This window comes from Sus scrofa, chromosome 14, assembly GCF_054392235.1.
Source record: "Sus scrofa isolate SSC_HxYL_T2T_F1_AM1 chromosome 14, Sscrofa_HxYL_maternal_Yorkshire_Landrace_v2.0, whole genome shotgun sequence".
Lineage (NCBI taxonomy): Eukaryota > Metazoa > Chordata > Mammalia > Artiodactyla > Suidae > Sus > Sus scrofa.
Window position 1 is genome coordinate 95823631 of NC_139396.1, and position 27030 is coordinate 95850660.

Genomic DNA, 27030 nt, shown 5'->3' on the forward strand with positions numbered 1-27030 from the left:
GGGCAGTGGGGGCAGATTCCTACAGGCCTACCTTGCTTGGTAACCCCTCCACCCCTGCCCTGGGAAGGAAGAGAGAACAGGAGGTTCCTGCCCCTGCCTGGCTCACCTCCCCGCCTCTGCCACCAGCTCCTACGACTGCCTCCTTGACGATCCCTTCGCACCCGCCTGGCCCCAGCCCCCGGAGCTGCCCGGCATTGACTACTCCATGGATGAGCAGTGCCGCTTCGACTTTGGCACTGGGTACCACACCTGCTCGGCGGTGAGTTCCCACTGCCTCTGCCAGCCAGGACACCGGGCCAGGTCCTCCTGGGACCCAGGCTGGTCCTTCATAGAGCACCTTCGCCCAGGCAGCCTGGCCGTGGGCCTGCAGGCTCTGTGTCAGCCACCATGGAGGGGGTAGCATCCCCTCCCCCACCCAGTCCCACCTGCAGGGGCACTGTGTGTGGTGGCCGCAGAAGGCTTGGGCCCTGGGAAAGATGGCAATGGAGAATAGAGAGGGTGGGCTGCTGATGGGATCCTGGGTGGGCTGGTCACCAGGGGAACTTGTCTGCCAGCCAGTCCTTGTGTCAGATCAGGTGCTAGCCTGGGGGAGAAAGAACTGCCACACTCTGCTGTTGGGGTGTTTAGCAGGATGTTTGGAATAGACTTCTCACCCTGGTGAAGTTCTCCAGGGCCCTAAATGCCCTCTCTCCAGGGGGCCCAACTGCATGCCTCACCCCGCCTCCTGAGGAGACAGATACAAGGGAGCAGAGCCCAGTCTCTGCAGGACAGGGCAAGAGAGAGCCTGGAGCCCAGTGATCGGCTAGAGCCACCCAGGAGAGAACTGAACTGGCGCTAATCAGTGCCCAGGCCAAGGCTCAGAGAAGGGCACATCCCAGGGCAGGGAGGCTCTCTGAGGGGTCAAGCCTGGGTACCTTGAGTATCTCAAACCCCCATCCAGGAATGCAGCCCCCTACTCAGCTCTGCAGGACCAGAAAGCCCTGTGTGGCCACCTTGCCCTCTGCCCAGCCACAGCAGAACATCTGGTTGCTGCTTTGGGGATGGAGAAACAGCTGGAGTTTGGGCCTTCAGTGCCCAAATGCTGCATTTGTAGGACACTCGCCTGGTGGGCAGGGGCTGTTAGGAGAGAAAGGGGGATGGAACTTTCCTGGACAATCTGAAGCAAGGTTAACTACCCTCTGGCATGGCTGAGTGACATCAGAGGGAGGTGGGAATCCTGACCTTGTCTGGGGGCTGCAGGGTTTGGCTAGACTGGGCACCACCCTCAAAGCCTCCCATATGCACAGGACTCAGGGGGCATCAGTGGACCCAAACCCTAGGCTCTGCCCAGTGACAGAGTGGCCTTTGCCAAGGCAGGGAGGGAGGCCTGGGGAGGGAGACAGAGGAATGTGGGCTGTGGCTGGCCCCTTCCTCGTGGTGCTCTGTTGGGAGTCAGGGGATGCTGGAGGTCACTGGCACTTGGGTGGGCTTGAGCTTATGGGCATGTGGGGCTTTGGGTGGATGGGCCCCTCCTGCCTCCCTTGCGGTGTTCTGGCCCCAGCGCCCCTACACCCTTCCCTCTCTCTGGCACCACCCTTTGTCTCCTGGATGACTTGTCAGAGCTAGAGAGCCAGTCCAGCCCAGTGACCCCATTCCCCTTGTCACACAGCTCAGGACCTTTGAGGCATGCAAGCAGCTCTGGTGCAGCCACCCTGACAACCCATACTTCTGCAAGACCAAGAAGGGGCCCCCGCTGGACGGGACTGAGTGCGCGCCAGGCAAGGTACCTGCGGGCCCCAAGCTGCAGCAGGAGTGCCCTCCTGGGGTACAAACCCTGGGGAGCCCTCACCTCCCTGCCAAGTGTGGATTTGAATGCATGGGGTGGGGGGCGGTGCCAGAGGACAGGAGGAAGCCTCCCGTGCACGCAGCTACACGTGGAATCCTCACGCCAACTCACACTCACACCCACACCTTCTCTCCCACCCTGCATCTCAGCTTCTACAGCGAGCAGAGTTCGGCCTCGTCTCATAGCCCATCATTGATAATGTTTGCTCCCATCTTACAGATGAGGAGATTGAGGCCCAGGCCGGTTAAGGAACTCGTGGAGGTCAGACAGAGGGTGATTAGCAGACAAGGGAAGGAGGGAAGACTCTGGGTGTCCCGCCTCCTCCTTCCACCCCGTCCACCCTGCTATTTCTCCCACACACGTGTTCTCGCCCCTTCCCCCCAAACACGCCCTCTCGTGTACTTCCAGGTGTGTGTTTGCACCCTCTTGTGTAGGTGGGTGGGGGACATGTGGCAGGATCTGAGACCCCTGAGCTGGGGTCTTAAACCCACCTCTGCTCTATTGCTGGCCCTGCCCCCTTCTCTGTGTAGTGACCTTGGGACATTCATCAACCCCAGCTGACCCCTGACCAAGTGTCCCTCCTGCTTCTTGGGTTGTTGTGAAATTATGAGTCACGTCAAAGCAAAGGAGAGGAGTTCCCATCAAGGCTCAGTGGAAACGAATCTGACCAGTGTCCATGAAGACGCAGGTTCAATCCCTGGCCTCACTCAGTGGGTTAAGGATCCTGCCATTGTCATGAGCTGTGGTGTAGGTCACAACCACAGCTCCCATCCTGTGTTGCTATGGCTGTGGCGTAGGCCAGGGGCTATAGCTCCAATTTGAGCTCCCCTAGTCTGGGAATTTCCATATGCCACAGGTGCAGCCCTAAAAAGATCCAAAAAAAAAAAAGCAAAGAAGAGCAGCAGCTGGGAGCTCAGGCACAGACCTACCCCACCAGCCTGTCTCTGCCCTTCCCGCTCTGACTTCACCAGATTCCTCCCACTCACATCTGGCCCTTCACAGATAGATGGGGCTCCAAACCTGGCAGACTGTTATCCTCGAGCTGGGGGTATACCTGCTCCAAGTGTTTTCAGAGCCCCAGGCCCTCTCCTGTCACAATGAAACATAAGAGTCCATCAGTGGCTCTGGGTTTTGTCTGCATATTAGAACCACCTGGGGAGCTTTCAAAGTCCCTCCCCCGCCCGGAACAGGAAGTGACAGCAAATGAGCACAAGATGGCTCTTCCTTGTGATGGAATTGTTCCGAAACTGGATCGTGGTGGTTGCCAAATGCCGTACATTTATGAACAATCAATGAGTTGTACACTTGAACTGAGATATGGCATACAAAGTTCAGTTGACCCTTGAACAACACAGGTTTAAGCTAAGTGGGCCTATTTATATGCCGATTCTTTTTTTTTCAATAGTAAATACCACCATACTACCAACCTGTGCTTGGTTGAATCTGCACATGTGGAACCTCAGATACAGGGGGCTGACTATAAGTTACATGAAGATTTTTTATTGTGCCCCAACCCCTGAGTCATTCAGTGGTCAACTTCATACCTGCTTTTTTTTTTTTTTTTTTTTTTTAAATACCACTTTTTAAAAAGTCCCTACCCCTAGAGAGTCTGACTCAGTTGGTCTGGGGTGAAGCCAAGGCACTGGGAATTTTAAAAGTTCTCCAAGTGACTCTAAGGCTGGGAACCACTGAGAGTCTCCGCTGTACTTCTTATCTGTGGCCCTACGGGAAAAGGAAGGGAGTTAACTTTGGTTGAGCCCACCCTTGTGCCTGACTCTGTGCCCAGTGGTGTTGCTTTCAGTTGTTAGAACAGTCCCATTTAACAGGCAAGTACACTGAGGCTCCACGGGGTAAAACTATGCCAAAGCCACACACAGCTAGTAATGGCGGAGCTGGGATTCAAACCCAGGCCTCTGGGACTCGAGGCATATACTCCCTCCACTGCATGAACAGACCTCCCATGTAGCTGGCTTCCCTCCCTTGTACATACCTGCGTGGGGCCCCCTAGATAGTGATTTTGACGTACTGAGCCAAGATCAACTCTGGATAATGTGGGAAGATTGTGTCTTCTCTCCCTTATCAGCCCTTTGGTTCTCTTGGGGTGGAAAACCAGATAACTGCACAGTGATTAGCATCATGAGTAATACTGTCTGCCATTTCTGAAGGGCTGCGTGTGCCAGACGTTATCTCATTGAATGCTCATGGCAGCCCTGTGGGTAGATGCTGTTAGCGACATGGTACGGTTGAGGAATAGGCTCAGAAAGGGGAGCCCTTTGCTGAAGATCACTCAGCTCAGGGTGGAGGTGAGATTCTGTGTAACCCTGAAGTTTATGCCTTTTTTTTTTTTTTTTTTTTAACATCCACACCTGTGGCATATGGAAGTTCCCAGGCTAGGGTTCATATCGGAGCTGCTGCTGAGGCCTGTGCTGCCGTTTGTGGCATTTCCAGATCCTTAACCCACTGAGAGAGGCCAAGGATCGAACCTGCATCCTTATGGACACTAGTTGGGTTCTTAACCTGCTGTGCCACAACGGGAACTCCCAAGGCTTATGCTCTTAATGCCCCTTCTCTGGGCTCACCCACGGTACCCACTGGCTGTGCTGTGTGCTCTGTTGGGCACTCTCTGTGGAAGGCTAGGCAGCAATGGCCCCAGGGTAATCTCACACCCTCTGCTCTTTCCCAGTGGTGCTTCAAAGGTCACTGCATCTGGAAGTCGCCAGAGCAGATGTATGGCCAAGATGGAGGCTGGAGCTCCTGGACCCATTTCGGGTCATGTTCACGGTCATGTGGAGGTGGAGTTCGATCCCGTAGCCGGAGCTGTGACAATCCCCCGTGAGTGCACTTGTCTGAGGTGGGCAGGGCAGGGGCCTAAGGGGCTTGGAGGGAAAGGCACTGGGGTACAGGGTACAAGGAAGAAGGTCTCCTGCAGGTGGCTGTATATCCCAATGGATGAGGACCCCAGATTTTTTTTTTGAGAGGGGGGGCCAAATCACTTCCCACTGGGCCTGACATCTCCCATTGGGTCCAAAGTAGGGACTCTCAAACTCTCTTCTGTATGCAGAAGATTCCACAGAGGGTCTGGGTGGGCCCATGTCTTGGCCAGTTTACCAAGCCCTCCTGTGACCCTCACCCTCCAACTAAACTTTGAGAAAACGCTGATCTAAATGTTCACTGGCCATGTCTTGGGAGGATAAACTCCCCTAGTCTGTTTCCTACCTCATGAAGCAAAACTCCCTTCAGTTTTTCTTAAATTACCTCTTTCTCATGTCAAATTCCCCTCTCAGCACCCCTCACTCATATTTCTGCATTCTAGGGGATTGGTCTATTTCTCCTTTTTATCCCCTCAGTGGGGATCCCCTCCCATGGTTTTGGAACCTCTGAACACCAGCTCTGCATGCCTCCATCTCCCGGGCTGAAGCAACGTGCTTAGAACAGCTTCCTGAGAGATGGGAGCTGGCCGGGGCTGGCCGTGTGGGGCACAGGGCTCCAGGAACCAGGGCTTTTGAACCCCTGGGGCAGGGCCTGGCCCTGCCCCTCGCAGCGCTGAGGGATGTGATGGGGGCTGCGGAATGGCAGGATCCTAGGATCACAGAAGCCTGGTGGTGGTCGTGGTCCACCCAGCATCCTGAGGAGTGGTCCTTCTTGGTCGGCTGTGTGCCTCCAGGGAGGGGAAGCTCCGTGCCTCCTGGAGCCGCCTGCTCCTGTGTCAGATGGATGGCTATACTGACCTTTTGCAAATAGGAGCTGAAATGAACTGCCTTGTCACTTTGACCTGTTGGGGGTCTGAAAGCCGAGTTATAGGAAGACCCAGTGGTGTCCACTCTGAAAAAAACCACCTTCCGGTCATGCTCAACCCCTTGATCAAAGCTCCCGTTTATTGATCTCCTCTGTAATAATAACTGTGTTTATTTTATGAGGCTTAGAGGAAATAATCTATGTACTCTCAGCCCCAGGCGCAGAGCAGTCTAAGCGCTAATAAAGGACAGCTGCTGCTATAATCACTCCAGTGTATGGAGCACCTTCTCTGTGCCAGGTGGGGAGTGAGCATTTCTGTGCGTAAACCCATGTCATCCTCCCAGCATCTCTGAGCAGAGATCCAATCACCTCGTGCACTTGGCTCCTTTGCAGCCATAATCTATTTTTTTGTTTTGTTTTGTTTTTTGTCTTTTTAGGGCCACACCTGTGGCATATGGAGGTTCCCAAGCTAGGGGTCTAATCCGAGCTGTAGCTGCTGGCCTACGCCACAGCCACAGCAACGCCAAATCCGAGCCGCATCTGTGACCTACACCACAGCTCACAGCAACGCCAGATCCTTAACCCATTGAGCGAAGCCAGGGATCAAACCTGCAATCTCATGGTTCCTTGTCGGATTCATTTCTGCTGCCCCAGGACAGGAACTCCTGCAGCCATAATCTTCACTGAATCCTCCTAATTTAATGGGGAAGAGAGTACAGATTGCTTTAAAATACCTTTTCTTATTTATTCTCTGCAGACACACCAGGAGGTAGGTGCAATGAGGGGTGTTATGGTCCTTCCTTTAAAGGGGGAAGTGAAGGCACAGCAAGACTGAGTGACCTACCCAAGGTGTCTTAGTCAGGACTTGGGCTTAGATTTAGCCAGATCTCCTGATTCCAAATCCAGGTCTCTCTTACCACCCCTCTCTTTGTTGTGTTATTAAATGGAAGCGGATGCCGATGGGAAGAGCTGACTCATGTGTTGAGGGCTACTCTATGTCAGGCCCTGGGCAATGGTTGAAAGAATATACAAAGATGAATAAGGCTGATTTCTCTTCCAGCCCTCCCAGCTGCCCCCCTCCCTCCCCCATCTCCTCCCCCTTTTCTTTTACCCATTCTCTCCCTGCCCCCATCACACACCGTGTACACGCACACACACACACATACACACACACACACCACGTACACAAACACCCTCCCCCCTCCCCAAGGAATAGGTAGCTTATGCCTGAAGGAACCAAAAGGCTCTGAGCTCAGCAGCCCTCACAGTGGGGGTCCCTCTCTAGCTAGTGGAGCCCCTTTTTAGGCTACTGTGAAAGGCTGGGCTACCTGGGGTGGCCAGGTGGGAAGCCTGGCCCTCCCCAGCCAGCATGGTCTCTCTGTGTCCGCCCCCAGCCCAGCCTACGGAGGCCGCCTGTGCTCAGGGCCCACATTCCAGTATCAGGTCTGCAACAGCGAGGAGTGTCCGGGGCCCTACGAAGACTTCCGGGCCCAGCAGTGTGCCAAGCGCAACTCCTACTATGTCCACCAGAATGCCAAGCACAGCTGGGTCCCCTTCGAGCCTGATGACGGTGAGCCTGCCCTGCTCCCCACCCTCCCAACCCCTGCCATGTCCTTCAGCATCTGCTGGGTCCATGTCTTCCCAAGCAGGGCCTCCCACCCAGTGGAGGTGGAGGGACAGTGGTGGCACCAAAAGGGACATTCCAGTGGTGGGTTTGCCACATGCCTTGGTGCAGGCCTCTGCACTGTGCACCTTGGGGCTGCTGTCCTTATCAAAACCATCCTTGGGAGTCTCTGTCATGGCTCAGCTGTAAGAACCCAACTAGTATCCATGAGGATGTGGGGTTCAATCCCTGGCCTTTGCTCAGTGGGTTAAGGATCCATCATTGCTGTGAGCTGTGGGTTGCAGATGAGGCTCAGATCTGGTGTTGCAGTGACTATGGCTGTGGTGTAGGCCGGCAGCTGCAGCTCCAATTCGACCCCTAGCCTGGGAACCTCCATACGCTGCAGGTATGACCCTAAAAGGAAAATCAACAACAACAACAACAACAAAAACCACATCCTTGATTTGTGTGCTCTTGCTCTTTCCTGGCAGAAGGAGGGACATATCTTGAGCATGGGTTGCTTGGCCCAGAGGTGCCCCTGAGGCTGGCTGCAGTGCTGGCTGTCCTTACCTGTGTGGAAAAGGCCTGGATAGGTGCCCTGTGCTTTGCATAACCAGTGTCCTGAGATGCTCGGTCCTCTTACTCACCCCATCTTTAGGTTGTACTGATTGGGCTTCCATTTTAGCAGTTAATGAAAATGATTTGAAAGGCAGACCCATGGGAGCCTGTGGAGTCTTCCAACTGACCCCCTCCAGGCTATCCCGGGAGAGTCGCAGGCCTTGGGACCCACACAGAGGGTCTAAATTTGGGGGCCACACCAGTGCTGATCTGTCTTGGAGCATGTCTAGTGATAGCTCTGGGAGGGGCAAGGAGAAGCCAGTACAGGCTAGGGGTCACACCATCTGAGAGCCTTCGGACTGGAAGGGCCCTTACCAGCCCTCTGAGCCTACCTCCCGGGGCCAGCCTCTCCACGGTCCCTCCATGGACTGGTGCTCCCCCTCCCCACCATCCAGCCCTTGGCCTCAGATGGCGTGATTACAATGACCTTTCCTCTTCCGAGCCCAGGGCCACTTCTTTCTTGGTAAGCATGGTTCCGAAGTGTCAGTTGCAAGACCCTCAGTTCTTCGGCTCATGTTTAGAATGACAGTCTTCAAGTTGGAGGGGACCCCAGAGGCCTGTGTATTGCCTGCCAGTACACAGACCCTTCTGGAACATGCTTGTAGGGGTGTCGTCCCCCTGCTTGGATTCCTCCCAGTCTGGGGGGCTCACCACTCCCTTGCCACTGTCAGCTGGCTCCCAGGACTTTCCAGAAACCCACCTGCCTGGGGTGTACTGGCCAGGGTCCTGTCTGTTTTCTGAAGGGTGTCAGCCCCTCACTCCTCAGCCCCTGGCCCAGGTCCATCAGGAATCCAGCTCCCTGTGCATGAAATCCAAAGTGATATTAGATGCTGTGGCTCTGAACTTGAATCCTGAGGGCTGGGGTGAAACGTCACCAGGTATCCTGGGAGCTCAGGGATGAGGAGCTGGGAGCTAGATGGTTCCTTAGAAATTTTACTTTCAGGCGTTCCTGTCATGGCGCAGCAGAAATGAATCCAACTAGGAACCATGAGGTTGCGGGTTCAATCCCTGGCTTCGCTCAATGGGTGAAGGATCTGGTGTTGCTGTGAACTGTGGTGTAGGTCGCAGACATGGCTTGGATCCTGTGTTGCTGTGGCTATGGTGCAGGCCAGCAGCTGTAGCTCCAATTCACCCCCTAGCCTGGGAACTTCCATATGCCATGGGTGCAGCCCTAAAGAGCAAAAAAACAAGAAAAAAAAAAAAAAAAAGAAAAGAAAAGAAATTTTACTTTCAAAGCCTGGCAGATCCCACCAGAATCCACACCAGCTTCAGCAGCATGGGGTGGAAAGGAGCTGCAAGGCCAATGGGGCAGCTGGACTTGGGGTTTTCCCAGGACTTTTAGACAAATTCCAGGAAGTTAGCTGAGCCCCAACCTCCTTTTTTCCAAGAAACACAGCAAGTGTTTATATGTTCTCCGGAACCTATTTTTGCACGACGTCAGTAGCCCAGATATAGAACATTTAATTGTTAGAACTAGAAAGGACCTCCTTCCTTCCCTCACTGCTGCTCCGTTTGCAAACCCAAACACAGATTACTGCTCTGCCTTCCTTACACACAGTCTTGTAAACTTTGCAAACGTGTGAAGATGCACCGTGCACGTGTGATGGGTGATGTATATGTAGCGGTCAGGGCAGGACTCAAGCCTGACTGCCTGAGTTAGAATTCTGGCTCTGCCACTTGCTGTGTGGCTGTGGGGCCTTGAGCAAATTCCTTGACCTCTCTGGTCCTTGGTTTCTTCCCCTGTAATGCTAGAATCTGTTTCCTTGGGGGTATTGAGAGGTTTAAATTAGTGAAGTCACAAAAGAAGCATTTAAAGTTGTACCTCAAGAGTATATAAAGGGGAGAGAAATTAATTATCTCTGTTTTGTGCATATATTGGTGATTATTCAGATATTTCCTGTGATATAATTAGGGTAGTTACTTTTTGGGAAAGATTATGAGATAACTCAATATTCAAAAGTAAGTATTATGTCTTATTCTAAGATCAAAGATGTTATAATTTTCATCACTTCTCTTTTGTAACATCCTTGAGAAAATTTCCCTTCATTATTGCATAAAATCAGGGTCTTGTTGATATTACCTTATTAATGGTTTAACTCTAAAATACCTCCTTGTATTACCTGTCACCCACAAAAAATTGTATAAATATCATTTAAAATAATCATTTATTAGAAAAATAAAGTCTTTTTAGAATATTTTTTTTAAAAAAGAGTTTATAAAGCGGGAGTTCTCAGGTGGTCTAGTGGTTAGGACTCAGAGCGTTCACTGCCACAGCCCGGGTTCAATCCCTAGTCTAGAAACTGAGATCCCGTGCCAACCTCCTGCATGCACAGCCAAAAATTAAGAAAAAATTAAAAAGAGTATATAAGGTTTCGAAAGTATCTGGTGCATAGGAAACGTTCCTTAAGGGTTGGCTTATTATTACCGTTGTTATTATTGTTTTATCATTTGATGTTTCTTAACAACATAGCTTGGTGTTTCACCGGATCAAGGGTAATAAATAAGGAACTGAAGCTCAGAGAGGTCAGAGCCCAAGGTCTCATGGCTCCTAAGGGACCTGGCAGGGATTTTGAGCCTAGCTCCACACCTGGTACCACCACCCCACTTCCCCCCGTTTCCCAGGGTTGGCCCCCCGAGCTTCCTGCTTGGGCCATGTGCTAATGTCGCCCTAAGCCGGCCCACTTTCTCCAAGCCCAGCTGACCCCTTTCCCCACAGATGCTCAGAAGTGTGAGCTGATCTGCCAGTCAGAGGACACAGGGGACGTGGTCTTCATGAACCAGGTGGTCCACGACGGGACGCGCTGCAGCTACCGGGACCCGTACAGTGTCTGCGCCCGTGGCGAGTGTGTGGTAGGTGCCCTGCTCCTGGCCACCCGCCGTCTGCCTGCCCCTTTGTCTGCTCCCTAGGAAGATAAGCGTCGTCTCACCTTCCCCACCATGACCCCCCTTGGCCCTCCGTGTGACCCTGGGCTGCTGGAAAGGGGTTATGGCCCAGGCCCATTCAGAGGGAGAGGCATGGCCGGGTTTAAGACCTTGCCATGTCACACGGCGAATTTGTAACAGCCCTGTCCAGGAATGCCTCTTGGGCTAGGGTTCTCTCATATCTGGGGCCTGGGGACCAGGGAGGGAGCCCAGGGCTGCTGGCCTGGCAGGGGGGTGGGGTGGCATGGAAGCCTCCTCCCAATGATCCCATCTCTGCCTTCAGCCCGTCGGCTGTGACAAGGAGGTGGGGTCCATGAAGACAGATGACAAGTGTGGGGTCTGTGGTGGTGACAACTCCCACTGCAGGACTGTGAAGGGGACCCTGGGCAAGGCCTCCAAGCAGGCAGGTGAGCAGACTCGGGTTGGGGGAATAAGCAGGGGGTGCTGGGGTTCTGGCCCAGCCAGGGTCCCTAGAGCCTGAGCCAGCCCTTTGATGAGCCCTCCCTCCTTGAGCCAGTTACAGTTCAGGGTGGGGTGGGGGGCCCTGGAGCCTGTCTCAGACCTTCCCAGGCTGCCCCTGGCTGTGGTCCCCTCATCTTCCAGGTAGGCTGCACCTGCACTTGGGCCCAGGCGCTCAGAAGCCCTTCCTACCCAGCGCTGTGTTGTCACAGGAGTTCAGCCGTCTCTTCCCCCGGGGCTCTTAGTGGGAGTGAGAAGTCAGACAGGTCTGAGGATGTGGCCCAGACTGGACTGGTCTTCCTTTCCACTCTCTTCTCTCACTTTTTAAAAAACTATGGTGCTTCCTCCTTTGAATTCCTGGTACTTTTGAATTCCTTGACTTCCTTCCTCACCTCCAAACTGGCCACACTTGCTGTTGAAAAGGACCACATATTAGTCCTTTATACTTTAGTATGAACTAGATTCATTTCCCTTTTGGGAATGTTTCAGTTTTGCCTCATCTCACCTTTCCCTCTTGTTGGGGGGAAGTTGGTAGCTCTGAGAAAGGTTAGTCTTTAGGCCTTAGACTGAGAGGACCATGGGACCCCCCATGCTGGATCTTCATGGCCTATTTCTTTTAAATCCCTGCAGTGGCTCAAAGTGTAGGAGGAAGGGGGGTGGGTAGGGAAAGTCAGGAGAAAAGAAGGTCAAGAAAGCGGGAAATAGGGAGTTCCTGCTGTTACGAACCCAACTAATATCCATGAGGTTGCATGTTCGATCCTTGGCCTCGCTCAGTGGGTTAAAGATCTGGCATTGCCGTGAGCTGTGGTGTAGGTCACAGATGTGGCTCGGATCTGGCGTTGCTATGGCTGTGGTGTAGACTGGCGGCTTCAGCTCCGATATGACCCCTACCCTGGAAACTTCCATATGCTGTGGGTGTGGCCCCAAGAAGACATAAAAAGAAAAAAGAAAAGAAAGCAGGAAATAGAAGTTGTTGCTGTGGCACAGTGGGTTAAGAATCCAACTGCACGGAGTTCCCGTCGTGGCGCAGTGGTTAACGAATCCGACTAGGAACCATGAGGTTGCGGGTTCGGTCCCTGCCCTTGCTCAGTGGGTTAACGATCCGGCGTTGCCGTGAGCTGTGGTGTAGGTTGCAGACGCGGCTCGGATCCCATGTTGCTGTGGCTCTGGCGTAGGCCGGTGGCTACAGCTCCGATTGGACCTCTAGCCTGGGAACCTCCATATGCCGCGGGAGGGGCCCAAGAAATAGCAACAACAACAACAACAAAAGACAAAAAGACAAAAAAAAAAAAAAAAAAAAAGAATCCAACTGCAGTGGCTTGGGTCACTGTGAAGGTGAAGGTTCACTCCCTGGCCCAGAGCAGTGGATTAAAGGATCTGATGTAGGTCACTGCAGCTCAGATTGAATCCCTGGCCCAGGAACTTCCATATGTTGCAGGTGTGGCCATAAAATTTGTTTTAAAAAGAAAAAGTAAGTGGGAAATAATAGCAACTAACACACACACAGAGCCCTGTGGTGTTTATAGAGCATTTTAAATGGTACAAACTCTGATCCTCTCAGTACTTTGTAGAGAAAGGCCCATCCCTATTTTACAGATAAAGAGACTGAGGTTCCTGGGTACCTATGAGGGAGAGGTGGTGATGGGGGATGCTGGGAAGTGGGGCCACCAGCTCAGGGTGCTCATGGTTTTTCTGGATTCTCCTCTGTGGCAGGAGCTCTCAAGCTGGTGCAGATCCCAGCAGGTGCCAGGCACATCCAGATCGAGGAGCTGGAGAAGGTTCCCCACCACATTGGTGAGTGTGCCAGGGTGCTCAGTGAGGGGCAGCCTGCCCTCGGGTGTGGGGGACCTGGGAGGCAGAGACAGGATTTGAATGCAGGAGATAGTTCACAAATTTGAATAATAGGAGAGAACCCTTTTTTATTGATTGATTTTTACTTATGTTGAAATGGCAAGCTGATTCATGGTTCAAATTTCAGAAGCTATGAAAGGGGATCCAGTGAAGCACTCCCTCCACCCCACACACACACCTCCAGCCCCCAGGAGCAGTTTCCTTCCCAGGGGCAACCACTGTTAATATCTTGTCCACCTAGGTACCTTTTAAAGGTAAACTGTTTTCAGAGAATGCGTTAGTTCATGTTTGCTGTCTGACATACCACCCCCAGACTTAGCCTTTTCACATAACAAGTGTCTGTTAGTTCACGGCTCTGTGGGCCATCAGTCTGGGCTGGGCTCAGCTAGGTGCCTCTTGTTCCCATCTGCCTGGCTCACTCGTGCAAATACAGTCAGCTCGTGGGTCTCTGGGGACCTGCTTAGTACTGGCTGTCAGCTGGGGTCATGGGAAAGACAGGGTCCTGTCCCCAGCTGGAAGTTCCCAGGGATCGAATTGGAGCTCCAGCTGCTGGCCTATGCCACAGCCACAGCCACAGTAGCAGGCGATCCAAGCTGCATCAGCAACCCACACTACAGCTCATGGTAACGCTTGATCCTTAACCCACTGAGCGAGGCTAGGGATTGAGCCTGCATCCTCATGGTTCCTAGTCGGATTTATTAACCATTGTGCTATGGAGGAAACTCCCTCAAAACAGAGTCTTGATGGGAAATGTGGTAGATTGCAGCACAGAGAGGTGAACCCACAGGAATAGGAGGAAACCCCAGCCATTTTTGTGGTTGGCCACATGGACCCTCCAGTCATTGTTTTTATAATGATGCTTTGTAGCGTCTCTAAGCCAGCTGCCTACCCTTTATAGCATAGCAGTTGTACAGCTAGAAATCTAAGATGTGAAGTTCCCATCGTGGCACAGTGGTTAATGAACCCGACTAGGAACCATGAGGTTGTGGGTTCGATCCCTGGCCTTGCTCAGTGGGTTAAGGATCCGGCGTTGCTGTAAGCTGTGGTGTAGGTTGCAGATGCATCTCAGATCCCACGTTGCTGTGGCTCTGGCATAGGCTGGCAGCTACAGTTCCGATTAGAACTAGCCTGGGAACCTCCATATGCCACAGGAGCAGCCCTAGAAAAAGGAAAAAAGACCAAAAAAAGCTAAGATGTGAAAAATTAGAGCCCCCAAATCAATCAACAAAATTCTTTTTTAACATGTAGTGAGATATTTGAATTTGTATGGTATTGAGCATATCTTTAGATATTCATATTTATCTTTTTCTTATATAAATATTTTGTCCCTGTTTCTACTAGGTTGTTTTGCTTCTTTTATTGACTTCTACAATTAAATAGTAAGGTTTTTGGGTATGTTGGAAATATTATTTCCAAACTGTCATTTTTCATCTAAATGGGTCTGTGTGTGTGTGTATATAACACCATTGTGTCAAGTTCCTGTTGTGGCTCAATGGAAATGAACCTGACTAGTATCCATGAGGACGAAGGTTCCATCCCTGGCCTTGCTCAGTGGGTTAAGTATCTGGTGTTGCCGTGAGCTGTGGTGTAGGCTGGCAGCTACAGCTGATTTGACCCCTAGCCTGAGAACCTCCATATGCCATGGGTGTGGCCCTAAAAAGGCTGAAAACAAAAAACAAAAAACAAAAAAACCCACAATTGTGTCAGCCTTTTCCTTTGTGAACTTTGGCATGTCATGCCTAGGTTAAATGCTCCCAAATCAATGTCCTAAAAATGATTCCTTGTATTATTTCTCAGTAATCTTTTGGGGTGCATGCATGGCAGGAATAAGGTTCTCAGGCCAGGTATCACACCCATGCCACAGCAGCAACAATGCAGAATACTTAACCTGCTGAGCCACACAGGAACTCTAGGTTCTCAGTATTTTTATAGTTCCTTCAAAATGTATAACTAATTTTTTCATAATATTATTTATTAGAGCCCATCCTTTCTCCAGTGATTTGAATTGCTGTCAATTAACAAAATTCAAATTAAGAACATAAATGTAATGGAGATTTTTGTGTGTTTGTTGCTTTGTACTGTTTTTGCTGAAACTAAATTGGCTGTCAAAAAATGGACATGTCCATGGAGTTCCCATCGTGGCGCAGTGGTTAATGAATCTGACTAGGAACCATGAGCTTGTGGGTTCGATCCCTGGCCTTGCTCAGTGAGTTAGGATCCTGCGTTGCTGTGGCTGTGGTGTAGGCTGGCGGCTACAGCTGATTAGACCCCTAACCTGGGAACCTCCATATGCCGCGGGTGCGGCCCTAGAAAAGGCAAAAAAAATAAAATAAAATAAAATAAAAGGAATAGGCAAATCCATGGAGACAGAAAGTAGCTTAATGGTTGTCGAGGGCTGGTGGGAGGGGATATGGTGAGTGCAAATGGGTCTCAGATTTCTTTTGGGGGCTGATGAAAGTGTTCTGAAGTTAGATAATGGTGATGATTGCATAATCACTGAATTGCACACTTTAAAAGGTGGCACTGTATGGTATATGAATTATATGTCAATTAAAAACACACAGGCATGGCTTGGATCAAGTTCCTGGTGAGCAGATGGGCAGAAGGCTGCCGCCCACACGCTGGGCAGTGGCCGGTTCTCTGGTACTTGTACATGTTCAGATCCTTTACAGAGGGCATGTGGGCTGAGATGTCACTGGCACGTCCTAGAGGCCCCTCTTACCTACTATGCCTACCAAGTCACACTGCTTGTCACCGGCTTGTCATAAAAATGAACACAAAACATAACATCGCTGGGCAAGTTCAAATATTACTGAAATGCTGACGAGCATTAGATTATTATGAAAATAATACAAAATACTGGAGAACTTGGACTCTCTGGGAAGTACACCTACATTAGCACAGCTAGAAAAATCCCCAGTGCTCTCTGGAGGGCACCTGAGTGCAACCCCAATAGGCACAAGGCACAAGAGGAAACTGAGGCCCCACGTGGGTTGTGGGCGGGCCCTGTGCGCAGCCTCATTCACACCTGGGTTTGAGCTGGTCTGGGGCTGGATCTCCCATCTCCCGGCCTCAGGCCCCTGCCAGCCTCACCCATCGGCACCAGGAGTGTGAGCTTGGCACCCCACTGCCCACTTTGCCTGCCTGGCTCTGGGGAACTGAGCTCAGGGGCCGGGAGAGACAGGGGCTCAAGGAGAGAAGGTCATTTACTCTGGAAGAGGGTGGTGCTTACAGACCCTCCTCCTGCTGCACCCTAAGGCTGCCTGGGCCCGCCCCTTCCTGTCCCCCATCTCCAGAAGTCTAGCTCCTGGGGAGCACCCCTTGGAGGCTGCAGATGGGCCTCCATGGAGGTTGGGGAAGAGACAGCTGGCCCTGGCACAGGCTCAGGGCGGGCACACTCGCTGTGTTAAAGCTCTCCAGGATCTTGGGTGGGGAGGGAAGCAGAACTGAGACCTATTGTTGGCACAGGGTGTCTGGTGACATGCATGTAAGATCCACGGCAGCCCTGGTGTAAATGTACTGTGTGTGTGTGTGTGTGTGTGTGTATCTGCCTGACATAGGGTCTGTGCCCTCTGGACAAGTCCAGGACAGGAGGTGGTCTTGGCAATGAAGGCCAAAGCCCTGTCCAAACATGTTGGGCAATCCTGGAATTTGGGGACATGGACTCTGAAAGGAAGTGAAGGGGAGAGAGGCCATGCTGTTAACGTCCCCTGTGTGCAGGGCCTTGAGCCATCACTCTTCATTTGCCATCTCGCTGAAGCCTCATGGCAGCACACAGAGGCTCTTGTTATCCCATTTTGCCTTTAAGGAAACTGAGGAGCCTCTGATCCCCTATCTAGATTAATAACTACCAACCCCAGGATGCGTGTGAGGGTCCCACTGAGGCAGTCAGCAGAGTGACCAGCAGGTCACGTGGCTCTTGCCCTCCTTCCTTAGCTCTTGTGTTACAGTTACACCCGGTGGGGAGAACCCCAGGCTCCGGAACTTTGCCCTCCCACCCTGGTTGGGGGCCCAGGCCCCAGGGTGCAGCCCCTCCTGGATCCCTGATGCTTCCAGGGCGAATAAGGCTGTGACTCTGAGGCCTTTGCTGGGGGGTCTGCAGGTACACACTCCTGCCCACTGGCAACCAGCGCCTTTCAGTGACATACTATGAATTACTCACTGATGGAGGGTTTAAGGGCTAAAAATTCACAGATATTTCTTATACTCCCACTCTGTGCCAGGCCTTGTGCTGGGCCAAGGACACCGAGATGGAGGAGCTACACTGACAGGCTGTGGGAGAGACAGGGTGTCTATAATCACAACAGTGCTAAAAGACAGGCACTGTTTTGATGACAGTAAAAGTGCCACCTGCATGCCATGCACTGTCTGGTTCCTTACATATATGAACCCCTTTAATTTTCCCAAGAGCCGCATGGCAGGGTAGGTGGGCATAAGGTACTGTGATTATCCTCATGGGGCAGCAGCCCCATGAGCTAGGTATAATTATCATTCCCATTTTACAGATGGTGAAACTGAGGCAGCACAGGTAGGCTAAATAGCCTTGCCAGACCAATCTGGCTCTAGAGACTGTAGTCTTAGCCTCTATGTTCTGCTATAAAAGTTGTAGGGAGGCCAATCCCTGAGGACCGGACAATCAAAGAAGGCTTCCTGGAGGAGGGGAGAATTGTGCCGAGCCATAAATATGGTTGGAGATGAGTCAGGCAGGAAGATGGGGAGAGGAATGGTCCAGGAATGGAGCCAGGCTGCAGGGAGGGGGGAATGATCCATCCTTCTGGGCAAAGGCTCAGGTGGGAAGGAGCGACAGGTGGGCAGGGAGCCCCGAGGGGCCCACTGGGACGGCCTTGAAGCCCTCGAGGTGTGGCTCATGCTCCTGTGGAGGGGAATAGAAATCTGTGCGACCCTCTTCCCATGGCCAGCGGTGAAGAACCAGGTCACAGGCAGCTTCATCCTCAACCCCAAGGGCAAGGAAGCCACGAGCCGGACCTTCACTGCAATGGGCCTGGAGTGGGAGTACGCGGTGGAGGACGCCAAGGAGAGCCTCAAGACCAGCGGGCCCCTGCCCGAAGCCATTGCCGTCCTGGTGAGTCCCGACCCTGCACAGTGGCTCCTGCCCAGCCACTGCTACCCCAGCCCGGTGCTACAGCTTACTGTCTCTGCTGCCCAGCCAGCACAGGCTGGTGGAAATCCTTCTGTTCTAGTGTCTCCAGGAGCCTGGCCCCCATGCTTCAAGGCTGGCAGGATGACAAGTGAGGAGGGAAAAATAAATGGTTGTCTCACTGTCCCATCAGAGACGCCACACACAGGGAGTCTTTTCTCCCTAATTCGAGGTCTGAAATGGGGCCCAGGAGGAGCTGGAAGGACCTGGCTTGTTTACCGCTCTGGTTCTGCCATCATTCAGTGTCCATGTGCATTATGGCATTACCAGCAGGTGTGTCCAGGAGCAGCTTCCTGTGGCCCGGGGGTGCTGTTTGGCACTACAGCTGCCTGAGAGGGGGATGGGGCCACTGTCCTAGCCGGGGCCCACCTCTGCCCACACCCCTTCTTCTTAGACCATAGACCAGGGGTTGGTAACCCAGGACCCCAGACCAGCAGGGGCTCTGTTGGCCTTGGCTGGTGGCAGGGAGACCTGGGACAGGTTGTGGTGCTACCCTCACTAGTCAGGGAGCTCCTGGAGGGCAGCATGTGAAGCCTGCTGCTGTCGGCCTATTAATTCAAGCCAACATGTGCTTTCTGTTCACCTTATATTTATTGCCCACCCATATACCCATACCAGTTAATTTTCGACCAGGGTGCCAAGACCATTTGATGAGAAAAGAAAAAAAATCTCTTCAACTAATGGTGCTGGGGCAACTGGATATTCACCTGTGAAAGAATGAAGTTGAACCCCTGCCTCACACCATATGCAAAAATCAGCTCAAAAATAGATCAAAGCCTCAAGTAACAAGAAGAGCTAAAACCCTAGAACTCTTGGGGAAAATAGAGGGATACAGCTCATGACCATGACCTTGGATTCATAGATATGATACCAAAAGCATGAACAACAAATGAAAAAAAAAAAAAAAAGAGAGAGAGAGAGAGAAATTGGTCTTCATGGCAATTGAAAGCTCTTATCTATCAAAAGATTTTCAAGAAAGTGAGATCACCTGAATGGAATGGGAGAAAATACTTGCAATCATATATGTGATAAGAATCTCTATTGCAGACCATCTTCTAGAGTCAGGCAGTGCGAATGCGCTGGTGAGCAGGACAGACCAACAGACATGGGTCCTGCCCTTGCTGGAGCTTAGGTCTGTGGAAGGGAGAATCACCAATGGGCACACAGGCTGTTCCCAGGCCTGGAACACAGGAGGTGCTTAGCCTGAGTTTGCTGTGTGGCTACTGGGCTGTAAGGCCTCCCCGGGCCACACTCATGCTGTCCCCCTCCTGGCTTTCACTGGTTCTGCTTCTGACCCCACCTCCTCCCCTTTGACCCCTCCTCCCCGTCCCCCTAGCTGGCTTTGCTTCTCTGCCCTCCCGTCCTGTGCCACCTCCTCCGTCTGCCCTCAGGTGTTCCCCCCAGCCGAGGGCGGCCCCCGCAGCAGCCTGGCCTACAAATACATCATCCATGAGGACCTGCTGCCCCTTATTGGGAGCAACAACGTGCTCCTGGAGGAGACGGACACCTACGAGTGGGCGCTCAAGAGCTGGGCGCCCTGCACCAAGGCCTGCGGAGGAGGTAGTGCCCGCCCGACCACGTGGCTGCCTTGTGGGGGCAGCTCAGGGCCTCTTGGAAAGGGAGCAGCAGGGGTCAGGGGCCTCACATTGTCTCCTCTTCACACGTCCCCAGCTTGTGCCTCAGTTTCTCCTCGAAGGTCTCTGGGGGTGTGGCAGCCTGGGCAGGGCCTTGGGGTGGGGCGGGGGGTACGAGCCGTATGAGGCAGGGCCTCTGCCCTGGAAGCTCCCCAGCTGTGCAGAGAGGCAGCACCATATATCGGGGACCTTGAGACAGGCTGGTTGAGAAAGGCTTTTTCAGTAGGTCACTTGGGCCAGAGGAGGTGCAGAGGCTCAGAGGGAGTGTGATTGGCTCCGGGCTCCCCAGAGCTCACCAGTGTCTTTGAGGCTCTGGGCAGGGTGGGGGCGGCTGATGGGACCGAGCCCCTACAGCAGGCTGCCCTCCCTTCAGGCATCCAGTTCACCAAGTATGGCTGCCGGCGCCGGCGAGACCACCACATGGTCCAGCGGCACCTGTGCGACCACAGGAAGAGGCCCAAGCCCATCCGTCGGCGCTGCAACCAGCACCCGTGTGCCCAGCCTGTGTGAGTACTTCACGGGAGGGACCAGGGGGGCTGACCACAGACCCTCCCTCAATCTTGACCTCAGAGTGGGGCTGCAGTTCCTCCAGCACTGGAGCTGGAGACCCATGGCCCCTGCAGTGGGACCCTGAGCTGAGAGCAGCCCACCTGCCTGACTCTGCCCTGCAGCCCACCTGTCCTCCCTGCCCATCCACCCCCTATGGGGTTTCTGGAATCATTTCCACTCCCAAAAGGATGAAGAGGCTCCCTTTGTGCTGACCTCCCAGCATTCTTCTACAGATGGGGAAACTGAAGCCTAATTTGGGGACACAGATTTCCCTTAATGAGCCAGGAATTTCAGTGCTTCCAGGCCCCAGGCCAGGACACTGTCCACCAGCTCCTCTCTGCCCAGACATCTTGAGCTCAGGGCCGCAGACTGGCCTGCCAGCCCCCAGCCTGGTCTAGCTCCTGATGATTGGGATTTCCTGGCCAGAGGACACAGGCTGTCCTGAGCACAAGGTCGTGTTCATGGGTTCTTTGGATGGGGCTTCAGGGAGAGGAAAGAGCTGTGGCTTGTGGAGGACCGAGGTCTGGACTCTAAGCCTGTGGCAGAGCTGACCCAGCACCTCCTCAGCCCCAGCAGGCTTCCCCAGTGGCCCCAGGCAGGGCCCAGGGTAGCTGGCCAATAGGAAACCGCAGAGAGCCAAGTCCCTCCTTCTGCCTCCCCAGCTGTCCTCCCAGGATTGTGGAGGTAGAGGTGGATTCCGAGGGCGGATTCCAACGCTCCCTGGCTGACCCACAGCAGCTCTGCTCCCTCAGGCTGGGGGGACCTCAAGGCCAGGGCGGGAGCTGGTGACCAGGGCCAGAGCCTGATGTGGCCTCCCTGTGCCTGGCTCAGGCCACAATCCCCAGCCCCCTGGCCCTCCATACTTCTCTTTTACGTCTCACTTTGCACTGATTCAGGCCACTTTCCCCACAAACATCTGTAGTCACAGAGCCTGTGAGGCTAATTCCGCCATGCCCCCCAGCAAATCACCCCACCCCACTTGTCTCCTCATCTGTAAAATGCCAAATGAAGTTTGGGGGCTTTTTGTTTTATTTTTTTAAAGGAAGAGCTTGGCTGAAAGCCCTGGTATACTAAATGATGCCTCAGGAAACAGAGGGGAGTGGGAGTTGGGGGCTGCCCCTCCCCCCCTCCCCACCAGAGCAGTTTTGCTTTTGTCCAACTCATCCAGTGGGTTTGAGCAGCTGGAAGTTGCTCATGGTTAAAAGATGCTTAGGAATTCCCATTGTGGCTCAGTGGTTAACGAACCTGACTAGCATCCATGAAGACGTGGGTTCAATCCCTGCCCTTGCTCAGTGGGTTAAGGATCTAGTGTTGCCGTGAGGCTGTCGTGTAGGTCGCAGACACGGCTCAGATCCTGAGTTGCTATGGCTGTGGTGTAGACTGGCAGCTACAGCTCCGATTCGACACCTAGCCTGGGAACCTCCATATGCCCCATGTGTGGCTCTAAAAAAGATGAAAGACAAAAAAATAAAAGATGCTTGGAGACCACCAGCTTAGCTGATCAGCAATGAAGCTCCATAGGCACCAGTGATAGTAATGGTGCCTGCTTTTATGACATGCCTACTGCATGCATGTCATGCACTCTGCCATGTGCGGTACATATACAAGTCCCTTAACTGTCCCAAGAGCCCCACGGAGTAGCTTCTACTCTGCAAGCCCTGATTTTCAGGTTTTGTGCTCTGTTGAATCTCAGTACCTAGGACATGGTAGACACTCAAATATTTATGAAGTATTGAAAAATCCTGCTGTAAAGATGAGGTAACTGAAGCTTCGAGGGGTTGATAGCTTACCCAAGGATGTATAGGGTGCCTGGATTTAAATATGCATTAGAGGAGTTCCCGTCGTGGTGCAGCAGAAACAAATCCGACTAGGAACCATGAGGTTCCGGGTTCGATCCCTGGCCTCGCTCAGTGGGTTAAGGATCCAGCGTTGCTGTGAATTGTGGTTCAGGTCATAGACACAGCTCAGATCCCGAGTTGCTGTGGCCCTGGCCTAAGCCGGCGGCTACAGCTCTGATTGGACCCCTAGCCTGGGAACCTCCATATGCCACCGGTGAGGCCCTAAAAAGGCAGAAAAGACAAAAAATAAAAATAAAACATAAAAAAAAATAAATATGCATTAGACCTATTTTTCGGATGAGGAAATGGAAGAGAGAATAAGTGACCTCCCTAAGGTCACACAGCCTGACAGCTGCAGAGTCAGGTGGATGGTTGGCTCACTCCGCAAGCATTCTGAAGCCCAAACCCTCTCTCGGCTCCTGCCTTCGGTGGCTCAGGGGGTGGAAGTGGCCCTGGGAAGAGGTGTCCCCATAGTCCCCCCACCCGGCCCCATCTTTTGCCCTATCTGTCTCCAGGTGGGTGACAGAGGAGTGGGGCACCTGCAGCCGGAGCTGTGGGAAGCTGGGGGTGCAGACCCGGGGCGTGCAGTGCCTGCTGCCCCTCTCCAACGGTACCCACAAGGCCATGCCAGCCAAGGCCTGCCCTGGGGACCGGCCCGAGGCCCGTCGGCCCTGCTTCCGTGTGCCTTGTCCAGTCCAGTGGCGGACAGGAGCCTGGTCCCAGGTGAGTTGTCATCAGAGGATGGGAGGGACTGGCCCAACAGCCACCTCCTCTGGAAAGTCAAGGACGAGGTGGGTCTGGGTCGGGGAGCTGTGGAGAGATCTGGTACTCCTTGCAGGTGGAGAATTTCTGGCTTAATTTCTCTCCCCACATCTGATCTGATTTTTCTCAAAACCAAGTCCAGCAGCTCCTGTGTATGCTGGGCCATGTTCTGGGCTCAGCCTTTATATTCATTCACTTTCTTCTTTGACCTTCACTCAGAGCTAGGAGACATGGGCTAACAGCCCCGTGCTACAGACGAGAAAACTGAAGTACATTCTTGCATTCAAGAAATATTTACTGAGTGCCAGCTGCATTCCAGGCACACTGTACTAAGAATGTCTGGAACCCATCACCAACCAGACTGACCTGATTCTTATCCTCGGGGTGCTTACAGTCCCGTGAGGGGGACGTAAGAGACAAGTACAAATGACAGTAGCATTTCCAGCTTGCACTTGGAGCTGAGCAGAAGTAAACAGGGTAACATATCAGGGAGGGCCTCTTTGAGGAGGTGACATTTGTGCTGAGACCCGAGGGTGTGAGCCATAGGAAGAGCCTGAGGCAGGGCCAACCTTACCATGTTCCAGAAACTGAAAAGACAGTGGGACTCAAGCTTAATGAGAGGTACAGGGGCTACTGGCTGCCTTTGGAGAGGCAGGCATAAGCCAAATCCTGCAGGGCTTTTTGAGAGGTTAGAGTTATTCTAAGAGCGGTAGGAAGCTTAAAGAAGTTTCAGTTTTAAAGATCACTCTGGCAGCTCTGCAGAAAGTTCATTGTTAGGAGGCCAGGGGAGAAAGGGGGAAACAGTGAGAAGGCTGTGGAATAGCTCAGGGGCCACAGGGAAGTTTTTTCATGTCTTGGGTTTTCTTTTAAAAATTCAGTGAATTTGAACCGTGAGGATATCATGTAGGTAAAATAAGCCAGATGCAAAATGACAACTACTGTATGTTTCCACTTATGTGAGGAACCTAGAAAAGTCAAATTCATAGAGACAGAAAGTAGAAGGGTGGTTGCCAGGGGGTGGAGGGTTAGTATTTAATGGGCACAGAGTTGTTCTCGTCGTGGCGCAGTGGAAATGAATCTGACTAGAAACCATGAGGTTGTGGGTTCCATCCCTGGCCTCACTCAGTGGGTTAAGAATCGGCGTTACCATGATCTGTGGTGTAGATCGCAGATGGGGCTCGGACCTGACGTGGCTGTGGCTGTGGTGTAGGCCGGCCGCTATAGCTCCGATTGGACCTCTAGCCTGGGAACTTCCATATGCCATGGGTGTGGCTCTAAAAAGACAAAAGGCAAAAAATAAAAAAATTAGTAAATAAAAAAATAATGGGCACAGAGTTTCAGTTTGGGGAGAAAAAACAGTTCTGGAGGTGGATGGTAGCAATGGCTGCACAATAATAGGACTGTATTTAATGCCACTGAACTGGACACTTAAAAATGGTTCCAGTGGTCAATTTTATGATCTATGTATTTTATCATAATTTTTTTTTTTTTGTCTTTTTGCCTTTTTCTAGGGTCGCACCTGCGGTATATGGAGGTTCCCAGGCTAGGGGTCGAATCGGAGCTGTAGCCGCCGGCTGACGCCAGAGCCACAGCAACAACGCGGGATCCAAGCTGTGTCTGCAACCTACACCACAGCTCACGGCAATGCTGGATCCCTAACCCACTGAGCGAGGCCAGGGACCAAACCCGCAACCTCATGGTTCCTAGTCGGATTTGTTAACCACTGCGCCACGACGGGAACTCCTATCACAATTTTTAAAATTTCGTTTCATCATGGAGATAAGCACAATGATACTTGTTGGAATAGAAAAATACCAGGAAATAATTATCCATCTGTAGGAAATTGGACCAACAAACACCTCCTCACCCCCCGCGCCATGGTCTGTTCATGTAATAAAACATCATACAGCGAGAAAAATGAATAAGCTTGAACTGTACTTAATATAGATAAACCTCAGAAAACTAGGTGAGAAAAAGCATTGAAGTATGAAGAAAAAGATCATTTCCAATGGGGACTACCATTTACTTAAGTTTTAAAAGGCACGCCACAATATTTGAAAATATGCCAGGATGCTGACTTATTAAAATTGCCGGTGCAGGTATTTGAATAGGTGTTCACGACCAACTTCGTCATATTTTTCTGTGGGCTTGAAGTATTGCATAACACAGACTTAAATAACTAAAAATCCCCACACAAGCCATGCCCATTTTAGCTTCTTCTCCAAAATATATAGCTTTATCTGTTTGAATATACAACAGAAAGATTGCTGGGCCACAAAGGGCCCCTTCCGTAAAACAGAGGTGACACCTAGTGGAAGAGAGTTGTCCCCGTAAGGCTGGCCAAGCACTCAGGAGCTCTTGTTGGTAATTATTCCTCCTGGGAAGATGAGCCATTGTTGTCCCATGGTTCTGTGTGGCCTGTGACCCTTGCATCTCCCTGGGTTGTCGCCCACCCCAGTATGAGCAGTAGACCTCGGCACGTTCTGTCCATCCATGGTCAGTGCCTACAAAACCCAGTGACCTGGGCACGCGGGCAGCTTTGCTCTCCCCAAAGCCCACCCCTGTTTGTCAGAGTATGGAAGGCCAGGGTGTGGGAGCCACACATGTCCCTCGTGGGGGAGAGGACACTTTTGAGCATGCCTCTGCAAGCCGAACGTCACCAGGTCAGTGACTGTCAAAGCTAAAGGGTTGCACGGTGACCTGGCCATCCTGCTCTCTCAGTTTAGCAGGTGTCGCAATCTGGGTGCCCACCTCTCATTAACAAGGTATCATCAAGGTTATGGATCTGCTCCAGGTCCCTCGGGCTGGTGGATGGTAAGAGGGAGCTCGGCAAATACATAAAATATTTCGTCCCACAGGCTCTCTGCAGATGGTGGGAAGGTTCAAGGGGTTCTAAGATCAGGGCAATGGCTATTCCCCACCAGGCACGAGGGAATTTGACAATTGCTGTGCTGTCCTGGAGAGGCTGTTTGGAGCAGTCCTTGCATGTCCCTCTGGTCAGGCAGAGACGTGGCACCCTCCTCTGTGCCCTTTCCATCCAGGGCACTAGCTGGGCTTTGAGCTCACTGCCTCTTCCTCTGTCTCTCCCCCTACCCCTTGCTGGCCGCTGTGCCTGGCCTGGCCCTGGCCTTCCCACGGCAGTGCTCTGTCACCTGCGGAGAGGGCATCCAGCAGCGGCAGGTGGTATGCCGGACCAGTGCCAACAGCCTGGGGCAGTGTGAGGGGGACAAGCCGGACACCGTCCAGGTCTGCAGCCTGCCCGCCTGCGAAGGTGAGTAGGATAGGATGGGGGTCCGGCCCAGCTCCTCTGGCTTAGACCTGAGACCCAGCCTGGCTTGCTTCCTGGTCCCCTAGAAATCCCAAATACTAGAGCTGCTTCTCTCCCTCACAGGACAGCTCCAGAACTCCACAGTGAGGGCTGACGACCCAGAACTCGTGACCCCAGAGGAGCAATGGGTGCCACCATCTGAGCCCCTAGATCCCATTAACAGGATATCATCAAGTAAGTGTATCTCTGGACCCCACCCCGTCCCCAACCCAACCTTCAGCGTTCATGGCATCACCAGCATGGGCCACGCGGTGGAACAGACCCAGCTTCCAGCCCGTCCATGTGACCTCGGCCTCCTGGAGCTTGGGATCCCTCAGCCGTGAGGTGGGGATGATGCTTGTATTGGTTTATGATTCCTTGTCTATGGTTCCAAAATATCGAAGGCTGCGAGTGCTTCCCTAAATTTGGTGCAAACGTGTTGGGCAGCAAAATCTGCCCAGAACTCACAAGAGATGAGTTTTTCTTTTGCTCCAGAACCATTGCCATTTGGTTACAAGGTGACCTCCCAGTCTACACTGGGGACATTATATACTATGCAGACACTGACTATCTAACTTCAAAAGTTCTGAATTATTAATCTCATCTGGTTCCAAGATTTTTGGGTAAGCCATTGTAGTTCTGAGCTGTCTTTAGAGGGCCACCAGTTAGATGAGAATATTTATGCACTCCTGCCTAGTTGTCAGCGAACAACAACAAAATTGTAGCAGTGATTTCTCTGCCTCACTTGACCCCCTCATCTTTCCATCTA

General features: G+C 52.4%; 1 protein-coding gene across 8 annotated transcripts in view; it reads left to right on the forward strand.

Moving 5' to 3' along the window:
- Positions 1-27030, forward strand: part of ADAMTS14 (ADAM metallopeptidase with thrombospondin type 1 motif 14) — a 119654-nt gene that overhangs the window by 87566 nt on the left and 5058 nt on the right. For 4 of the 8 annotated variants that reach the window (XM_084997215.1, XM_084997214.1, XM_013990433.3 and 1 more), the window contains 13 exons: positions 127-259; positions 1649-1762; positions 4509-4657; positions 6955-7130; positions 10498-10631; positions 10987-11110; positions 12876-12956; positions 17933-18096; positions 19563-19731; positions 20179-20311; positions 22708-22915; positions 26096-26225; positions 26346-26456. In XM_084997215.1, the coding sequence (XP_084853341.1) occupies positions 127-259; positions 1649-1762; positions 4509-4657; positions 6955-7130; positions 10498-10631; positions 10987-11110; positions 12876-12956; positions 17933-18096; positions 19563-19731; positions 20179-20311; positions 22708-22915; positions 26096-26225; positions 26346-26456 (1826 nt within the window). Of the gene's footprint in view, positions 1-126; positions 260-1648; positions 1763-4508; positions 4677-6954; positions 7131-10497; positions 10632-10986; positions 11111-12875; positions 12957-17932; positions 18097-19507; positions 19732-20178; positions 20312-22707; positions 22916-26095; positions 26226-26345; positions 26457-27030 lie in introns of all 8 variants that reach the window. The other 4 variants (XM_084997218.1, XM_084997219.1, XR_014828070.1 and 1 more) reach the window with 3 other exon arrangements.